This window comes from Clupea harengus, unplaced genomic scaffold, assembly GCF_900700415.2.
Source record: "Clupea harengus unplaced genomic scaffold, Ch_v2.0.2, whole genome shotgun sequence".
Classification (NCBI taxonomy): Eukaryota; Metazoa; Chordata; class Actinopteri; order Clupeiformes; family Clupeidae; genus Clupea; species Clupea harengus.
In genome coordinates, this window is record NW_024879573.1 from 175,048 (window position 1) to 184,777 (window position 9,730).

The 9,730-nt window shown below is 40.1% G+C and overlaps 1 protein-coding gene and 1 long non-coding RNA gene across 2 annotated transcripts; both read right to left on the reverse strand.

Moving 5' to 3' along the window:
- Nucleotides 1–210: 210 nt before the first annotated feature.
- On the reverse strand, nt 211–3,579 carry LOC122128980 (receptor-type tyrosine-protein phosphatase eta-like). The gene is made up of 8 exons (XM_042704025.1): nt 3,574–3,579; nt 3,162–3,252; nt 2,749–2,822; nt 2,509–2,643; nt 1,827–1,943; nt 1,476–1,636; nt 662–797; nt 211–237 (listed from the first exon to the last, which is right to left on the reverse strand). Exons 1-8 carry the CDS (start codon nt 3,577–3,579, stop codon nt 211–213), a joined length of 747 nt encoding a protein of 248 aa, XP_042559959.1.
- A 246-nt stretch (nt 3,580–3,825) lies between these two features.
- Nucleotides 3,826–5,441, reverse strand: LOC122128975. The gene is made up of 3 exons (XR_006151721.1): nt 5,337–5,441; nt 3,972–4,059; nt 3,826–3,850 (listed from the first exon to the last, which is right to left on the reverse strand). It is a non-coding gene; the product is annotated as an uncharacterized LOC122128975 (long non-coding RNA).
- Nucleotides 5,442–9,730: the final 4,289 nt, after the last annotated feature.

The window sequence follows — 9,730 nt, forward strand, 5'->3', positions numbered from 1 at the left end:
GCCTGTTGGTATTACAAAAGGACCATCAGTAAGACTAAATAAAATTTTATGAATGTCTCAGCCTTCACATGATGAAAAAAAAAGCCTGTGTCACTGTGATCTGTGTCATCGTCTGACGTATTATGGTGACATACGGTGTACCCTTGACACAAGCCAAAGGAAAAGCCTACTTAAGCCTACAGCTCGGCAGTCCTACATTGTCTTAAAAGGTTAATACACACCTGGCTTACATTCGTACTATAAAGATACAAAAACACAAACACACAAACATTTGTGCACACTTTTGTGCTTTGTTACTTTGAGCATTTGTTGAACTTGCTGAAGTCAACCTGCCTAGATAGCTTCATAAATGTGGGTTGCTTCTGTGTTTTGGTAGGTCAGATTGTCATTGTTGCCCATCTTTGACCTTATGACGTCCAAAGCACATTGGTTCAGGAACACATAATGGCACTGGAGACAAAACAAAGCACAATCTCCTTAATCAATTAGATCTTCATGTTCAACTATGCAATATGCTAGGCAGCTTAGCGTGAAACATATTGGGGTCAGGTTAGGTATATCCCACTGTCAGCACAGTAATGTTACATTGCATAAAAACTGTGTAAATAAGCTTTTCAAATAAATCCCACTGTCGGTGTGTGACTGGCTGGGTGTCCCTCACCTTTGTCTTCACCATGAGCGGCCGGTGCATACGCATGTCAGAGACGATGCCAAACACATCCACCATGCGTTCACGCTCAATCTGGAAGATAATGCGATCGATGGCAATGAAGGTTCCTGTCCGTTTCACTCCACCACTGAGGAAGGTGCAGAAAAACAGAAAACACAGTTACAATTAAAAATCTCTGTAAATGGTAGCACTGGCTAAGATTTTGTATTTAAACACAGGAAGAGATGCAAAATTCATTAAAATATTGATATGGGACTTCCCACAGCAGTCAATTCTCTCACTGTCACATGCAAGTACTCATACCCAGCAACCTAACCTAACTAATATATCAACTGCCCAACCAGCAGCAGGACACAATACCAAAGCACAACTGGATGGTGACAGCCACAACACACGTTGCATGTTGCCAACACGCGTTGCATGTCTGTAGCCCACAAGTGCTAAACACAACAACATGACTGCCCAACCAAAGAACCTGAGCAGCAGGATAGAACAACAATAACAAAGCTGCCTCTGTGAGCATTTCTCTGAGGTTTTCAAGCAGGCACCTTCCTTCATCAGTGTTTCATTGAATAAGACATACAACACCTCAAGAAGGCTCAACAGTAATGTCTGGTGTAGGCAGGTTGTTAATATGTAGCACAGCAGATCGCTGGAGCCAAAAATTAGAAGAATGGATAAATAGATTGATGCATGAAGCCTGGCTGCATACTGTAGATTCTTCTCCCACTATTCTTAAAATGCAGTATGCAGTAGCATCACTGAGTTATGCCTGCTGTCTGTCATGTGTGTCTATTAAACCCACCTGCAGTGCACCACGGTGGGGGAGTGAAGGGAGTACTGGTCCATGTGCTCCCTCACGAGGTGGCGGAAGTTAATCAGGAGCTCAGTGCTCTCAGGGACGCCATGATCAGGCCAGGCTGTGAAGTGGAACTGGCGCACAGAATGAGTTTCCGCGGTCTTCACCTGGAATCAGACACAGTGTGTGTGTGATACAGATAGCTGTCGTTTGTCATATTACCATTCTCACCGAGCCATTGAATATGGTTGTGATGGATAGACATAACATAACTCTTCATGCTTTGTCTTTATGTTGTATTTATGTATGTATTTTAAACTTCCAAATCTAAATCTGCATGCATTAGGTGGAACTCACATTTTTGACCTCAAAGTCTCTCAGGGCCCAGTCATCAAGAGTGATTTCAGAAGTTGTCTTGACGATGAAGTTGTTGTAGTGCTTACTCTCAGCCGGCCAGTACTGTTCACATTTCACCTAGAGAGGAGAGTGGGCTAATTCTGTTACAGTTTACACAATGTAAATGACCAGTTCATCATAGTTATGTTGTTTAAAAATGTGATTGTCAGTCATTTGTTGTTATGTTACACAGTGTCTTGAGCCTTTTTTGCCAATAGATGTCCTCATTTGTACCTTTTTGTTTGTTTTGTATTTTGTCTCTCCTTGGTCTTGATGGTTATCACCTGTGCCTTGTGAGTGGGTGTTTTCAACTGTTATGTATTTTTGGGAAATTTATAAATGTTGTTTTTCTTGTCTCGTTATGAATTCTTTGTCTTCTTCCAGTTATCTTTGAAATTTCAAATTTCTGGTGAATCTTTCTGGTGTTTTTGGACATTTTCGTGCATAAGGATGTTGAGAATTGTTTGTGCTTTTGGAAAGGTTGCCTGTTTTTATGTTTGACTTCATCTCTCTTCTACCACTCGAGGTGGTTCAGTGGTTTGTCCCCAGTCTCCCACCCCCACTGCCATTGCCCAGAGCCTAATTTATTGTGTCATTAGTGTGTGTTTATTCATATGTGTTTGCAGTGTGTTTTTGAACTCACTTGTCCCTGCTCTTTGCACCGGGTCAGCATCACTATAGTCCTGATGTTCGTCTCCAAGATCATCCTCCAGAAGTCATTCACCGTGGCAGGCAGAGGACCCTGGCTTGCGATGAACTCCTTCCTGGAGTTCGCCCCCTGCAAAGCCACACCACAGAGCTGTCAGTTTCACATCAATTTCACTACCAACTATTGACATAGGCAAGGACATAGAGGAAGGACCAAATATGGTTCAAGAGTCACCGGAATGTAGTTTGCATTGATGTAGTCACCAAACTGGCTACCAAGGATGGATAGCTTCACCCTGGATGGTTCATCTGCATGGTAAGAATAGATGGCATTAAAATATCATCAGATAAGGAAACAGCACCAGCCTGTAATGTAATGTGCAGACTCTTTAATTCATATCAGCAGGATTGTAGTGTTTGTCTTTTAAAACAAATTATCATCATTACACTGATTTAAATAAATCCTAGTAGCCACATGAATTCAAAGACTTGTCCCAAACTAGTGGGCGATCTCAGTACTGTGAATACTTCTAAAATCATTTAATCGTTCTTTAAACTCAAAGTACCACAGCCTGAAGATTCAGTAGGAAAGTGCTAGATGATATTTTTCTATTCTGTTAGAGCACTTCTTTCCAAATGTTCACTTACATGGCAGTACATTGCTGTACCGGTTCTTTGATTTGTTCTCCAATGCACTGGCAGTGGCTGTAGACTGGGCCGTACCAACTAGCTTCAGATCCTTTTCAGAAGTGGAGAAAAAGACCCTTTTTATTTCAGTTCCTTCAGAAAAAAACTTAATAGAAGAAATAAACTACTGGTATTCACTTTGAAATCAGCATCGTTCTGAAAGTTCACTTTTTTATTTTGTCAGTGCTCCACAGAGGACTGTTGAAACTTTGATGTTAGCTTGACTTTACCTCAAACTCATCTGCAAAGCCACATTTGGTGTTGGCAGATTGCTTCTTGTAGTATGTGTCAAACTCCTCAACCCGCAAAGGCAATCTACTGTTTCCCCAGACAGATAGAAGTGCTCATTATGAGTTATACATAAACATTTTACTTCCATGTGCTGTCAAAACACAGATATGCTTGGGTGTATTGCTGTATAGCTGTTTTTGACAGCATATATACCTGTATATATTAATATTGCTTGGAGGTGGAGGTGGAGGTGAATAGAAGGGGACTCTGTAACAAACCAAAAGACAGTACAAGAATAAGTGTTATCTCTTCATCAGCCCATCAAAAGGCATTCTTTAAAAATGTATCTACTGTGGACATTTAACAATTACCTGATGGTATTAATTAGAATGTCAGAAGCAGGCCTTCTAGAAGCTTTCCTGGAAGAAATGAAAAAAATAGAAAATGAACAAGAAAGCTCCTTTCTCAGAATCCTTTACCTGCTCCAGAAGGTTAAGCAGATGGTAGGATTATCAGAAGCGTAGGTGTAGGACTACTCACCTCTTCAAGAAGATGAAGACAGCTATAGCAATGCATAGACAGACGGTCAAGATCCCACAGGTGGCCCCAACAGCCGTGGTGATGACCACTGGGGGAAAAGGTCAATGTTAGGCAGACTATACATCATACACAGAGACTAAAGATAAATAGAATGCCTGAAAAAGAGGAATAGGACATACGTGGATCTTGTTTAAGATATACAGTCATGTCTTGAAATGTGGATATGGAGCAAATGGAGTCATTAATGTCCACATGCTCATTTTTCATCTGCAGGGCAGTACAGGTGACAATTGCAAACCTAACAAGAAAGAAGGGACAAATGAAATTAGAAGAAAGAGTCAGAGAAAGAAAGACAACAGATAGATTGAGACCGAATAATGATAAGTATGAAAGGAACAGGATCTCTACTATCATCATTGCTAATTCCATCTATAACTCGCTCAGCCACTTCAGTACCTGTATGTTTTAGTAGGGGTCAGAGGGCCATTTCTGTATGCTTCCCGCAAAGTGCTGCCTTCTCCCACAATGATAGAGATCTTGTCCATTTTAATTTCATTTTTCTTTAAAACGGCAAGGTAGTTTAAATCCTGATTTTTCTGCCAATCATCATAAGAGGTAACTAAATCTTCTTTCTTGAAAGTGGGGTTTTCACCTGTACAAAAGAGTGACAAATTACAGAAAGCAAATATTTATACTGGCACCTTGCTTGAACTATTAATATTAATATAAACATGTCATGGGATCAAAGGTAGTCATTACAGTTGGTGCCCAGTCAGGAAAGCTCTCAAAATGGTTGATGTTTACTTACAGGCATGTCATAAAATAATTCAGTTACAGGTAAAAGTAACATACCACTGTTATGTCTTTGGGCATCAGCTGTCATGATGAACTAAACCATGACCTCTTTAAATCAAAGTTATGTCTCTCTTATGATTAGAGTTCAAGTGTGTTAATAGCACAGGCATCACATGCTGTAGGCTGAGAAAACAAACACATACTCTGTGACACCAGGACACCGTATTCCAGAATAGGTCCATTTGAAGAATTCAGGAAAATCGGGTCAAGAATCAGCTCGACTTCATTGTGGGAAAGTGGGTGAACTTCTACCTTTTCATAGTCAGACACAACAGGTGGTACTAGGGAAGGGGAGAGGTGTTTACAGTAATTATTTAAATGATCACGATTCCTAATGCACTTCTTAGCTCTTACTACCTTATTTTCCTTCATAACTCACTACTTCCACCAGTCAACAGTTTAACCAAAAACAGGCCTAACTCTACTAACTCTCTTGTCCAACACTGAGTGGCATCATCCACTTACAAATAAGTAATTACTGATTGAGTTAATACAAAACATGCATTCTACCTGTGACTCCTGTTTTGCAAGTCGTGGTGATCATGCCCCATCCCCCACATCCAACTGTCCAAATAGTCAGACTGTATTCTGTGCTGTATGTAAGATTACTCTCTATGCGGTAGACACATTTTCCATTGCAAGTTTCCTCTTCTCCAAGATGGACATGGACATCAGCATTGGTCTTGGCTTCGATTTTGAATCCAGAGTTGTGTCCTGCAGGGTTTTCCCACTCCAATTCAAGTACAGGTGTATGGTTTTCACCAACACATTTAAGTTGGTTCTCTGTGAGTCTACTAGTATCTTTGAACAGATAAAAAAAGTATACCAGTATATAAAAGGAATTCATGTTAATCACAATTTAGCATAAACCATATTTGCTAATCCATGTTACACTACACATTCTGCGGTGTGTTTGAAGTACTCCCACATGGTACCCTTCAAGGTGTGCCAGCTTTATCAATCATATTGCAAACCCAGAAAACTACTCTCTCCAGAAAACACACATACATCTCTGACCAGCTATCACCCCAGTTCTGCTGTGAAACTGGAAAGTGAATAACTGATTCATGCAACCTCATGTGTATTGGGTGTCTCTTGTGACACCTCCTTAGACTAAGAACCTTAGAGAGAAATTAGAGCTCACGAGTGCATGTGGAATTTTTCACCGGGGATCCATCAGTGCCATCAGAAGTAAATGTGGTGACAGTGATGTTGTAACGGGCTCCTGGTATCAGCTGTTTGAACCCCAATTCCAAGTCTTTGGTAACATGGGTGAGGTCAATATTGTCAAGCTCGTTTGTCAAGTTCACTCGATAGTAGTATCCATCTTTAGAGTCAGGTGGAGGAGCCCATTTCCATCTCATGTATGTTTCGTTTACCATATCAACTTCTAGAGATTTTACACTCTCGGGTCCTGCATGAAGATGGAAAAAGTATTACTTAAGCATGTGAATCTTGTAATTTTTACAAGGTCCACAGTCCACAATTCAGGTTGTTTGAGCACAACAGCCAATCAAATGACACCCCTCCCTTCACTTTGTTACATACATAGCTGAATGAACCACATGCTCTAAAAGGGAAATGAAAGGCAGAGGTATGTGGATCGAATTCTAGGTGGAACATACGGTTTCATACTCTCTAAAGGAATGGATGAGAGACAGAAGTCTTACTGGTACAACTGAAGATTGACACTTTCTCTCCTTCTACAGCATCTGCAGTTTGGACGTAAATGCTAAATAAACAGTTGGTTCCTGGAGTGAGATTAGTTATGATGATATTCTCATCTGTTGTTGTATTGGAGAATTGAGATGTGCATCCTGAGGTCTGGACTTGATACTTGTAAGTGTCCTTGTATTCATCTGGTTGTTCCCACTTTAGCTTCATTGCTGTGGTGTTTAAAGGCTCAGCCCTCAAACTACTGATGGGGTGTGGCTCTACAAACAGAAGAAGCATTCTGTAAAATCTCACATTCTACTATAAAGTGTGATGATGGTATAAGCAGACTAACATCATCATGAAATCTGTTATAGTATATACTTCGTTACATTAAAATGAAGGAGATGTTTTTAAAAAGCCTCTATCAATGACGTAATCTGGGTCTAGTGTTTATTAATCTTAACAACATAGACGTGTTACATAGATGTGTTGAAACGTCTCAGTGGTAAACAAAAACATTTGTCATTGAGACCGGCAAACACCCTGACACTCTGTACTTACTTGTGGTGATATGTTCACTGCAAACAGATTCACTCTGAAGGCCAAGTGGTCCAGTTGTTCTCACACAGATGATATGTGGTGTTCCTGCTAGAAGGTTTGTCAGGTTCTGGTATGAGGCTTTGGTACTATAGTGTGTAGTCCCTGATGAACTTCTAATGATCACGGTGTAGTAAAAACCATCTGAGTCATCTATGAAGAAGGCAGGGGCCCACTCAACAAAGATGGATTTTGTAGTCTTTTTCCTGATAGAAATATCTGTTGGAGGGTTAGGATCTGGAAAGAGAAGATTCAAATCCAGCCGTCACTTCCTTTGTTTAGTACACAACACTGATAACTGATTGATTTATCTGATATATTTGATGACCCTGTGCCATATAAGCTGTTTGTGTATGTTTTCATGTGGTCTCCAACCCAGAGCAGAAAAATATCATATTGTATCGTCCAGATGTGTTTATCAGTCCTACATGACCAACAAAAGGAATTGTAAATGTTCTTGTTACACTGAAAGCTGGGTGACTACGGTGAAACTCCAATCTTGTGGAGTTTGTGGAAGAAACAACGTGTTACAGGAATAACTTGATTAATTACTGAATCCTGTTAATATCAGACAGATGACATATTTTCTGATACACACATCTTTGTATTGAGAGTGAATTTTCTGATACTCACATATTGCAGTTGGAATTAGTTCAGATTCTTCACTAAAGGGCCCACTCTTTGTTGTGACAGTGGCTGTGTACATCTTCCCAGCTGACATGTTTTTAAACTCATAGGAGTTGATACTTGAATCCAGCAGAGGGCTCCTGGTGATGTTACTGCTGCTGTTCAGGAGAACCTCAAACAACTCCACATTTCCAATAGGATGACTCCAACTCACTGTGATGGAGTTGTTGGTGTTGTCTGAGATGACCGGTTGCACAGTCTCTGGCCCTAGGTGACAGGAAATACAAAACATCCAAAGAGAATTTACTCTGGAGGTCAGTTAGCCATACATAGCTGAATGAACCACATGCTCTAAAAGGGAAATGAAAGGCAGAGGTATGTGGATCGAATTCTAGGTGGAACATACGGTTTCATACTCTCTAAAGGAAGGGATGAGAGACAGAAGTCTTACTGGTATAACTGAAGATTGACACTTTCTCTCCTTCTACAGCATCTGCAGTTTGGACGTAAATGCTAAATGAACAGTTGGTTCCTGGAGTGAGATCAGTTATGGTGATATTCTCATCTGTTGTTGTATTGGAGAATTGAGATGTGCATCCTGAGGTCTGGACTCGATACTTGTAAGTGTCCTTGTATTCATCTGGTTGGTCCCACTTAAGCTTCATTGCTGTGGTGTTTAAAGGCTCAGCCCTCAAACTACTGATGGGGTGTGGCTCTACAAACAGAAGAAGCATTCTGTAAAATCTCACATTCTACTATAAAGTGTGATGATGGTATAAGCAGACTAATATCATCATCAAATCTGTTGTATTATATACTTTGTTTACATTGAAATTAAGGAGCTGTTTTCAAAAGGCCTCTATCAATGACGTAATCTGGGTCTAGTGTATATTAATCTTAACAACATACATGTGTCGAAACTTCTCAGTGGTAAACAAATAGGGAAAATGGGATCCCAGAATTTGACACTGACTTACAGTATAATTTCTTCAGCTAATACTTTAGACCTTTTTAGTGGTATTATATGTCCGATAAACAACAAAAACATTTGTCATTGAGATCTGACAAACACCCTGACTCACTGTACTTACTTGTGGTGATATTTTCACTGCAAACAGATTCACTCTGGAGGCCAAGTGGTCCAGTTGTTCTCACACAGATGACATGTGGTGTTCCTGATGTAAGGTTTGTCAGGGTCTGGTTTAAGGCTTTGGTACTATAGTCTGTAGTCCCTGATGAACTACTGATGTTCACTGAGTAGTTAAAATCATCAGAGCCCTCCATCAAGAGGGCTGGAGTCCACGCAATAAAAATGGAGTTTGTTGTCGTATCCTTGATGTTGATATTCCCTGGAAGGTTGGGATCTGAGAAGAGCAAGTTTTTCAGACCATTTAATGAAGCCCTTTATCACCCAGCAAGTCAGCAAAAGCACTACGGTAGATTCTCCCCACTTCTCACTTCTTGATTCGTCATTTGAAAAATAAGATAAATTGGGTCAGGAATGGCACCATATTATTGTTTTAATTTTTTTTGTTTATAACATTTCATGAATCCACATACGAAAAGCATATTATCAGATTGTTTGCTCTTGAGGTGTATTCGTATAAAACATCTGTTAATTATTACAGTGTGTAGACCTAAGAGAAAAAGAGATGTATAGAGATTGACAAATGGAAGAGCCTGGAACGATCTATTGCACTGCACAAAAAATCTCTCCAGTTAATACTTACAAGTTGCTTTAATAAGCTTGGTAGATTGCTCACTAAAATTATTTCTCACAAAATGATCTTTTTATATAGCCATACAGTGGCTCAGTGGTTAGCACTGTCGCCTCACAGCAAGAAGGCCCTGGGTTCGAATCCTGGTCGTTCCAGGTCTCCGGTTTCCCCCACCATCATAAAAGACCAGTGAAACATTTTGAGATTGCGGGGTTGGCAACACTACATGGGTTGTGTCCTAAGATTGACAAAAGTTTTCATAATTTAGATTAGAGTTTAGAGTAAAAATTTAGTTAGAAAAATCTT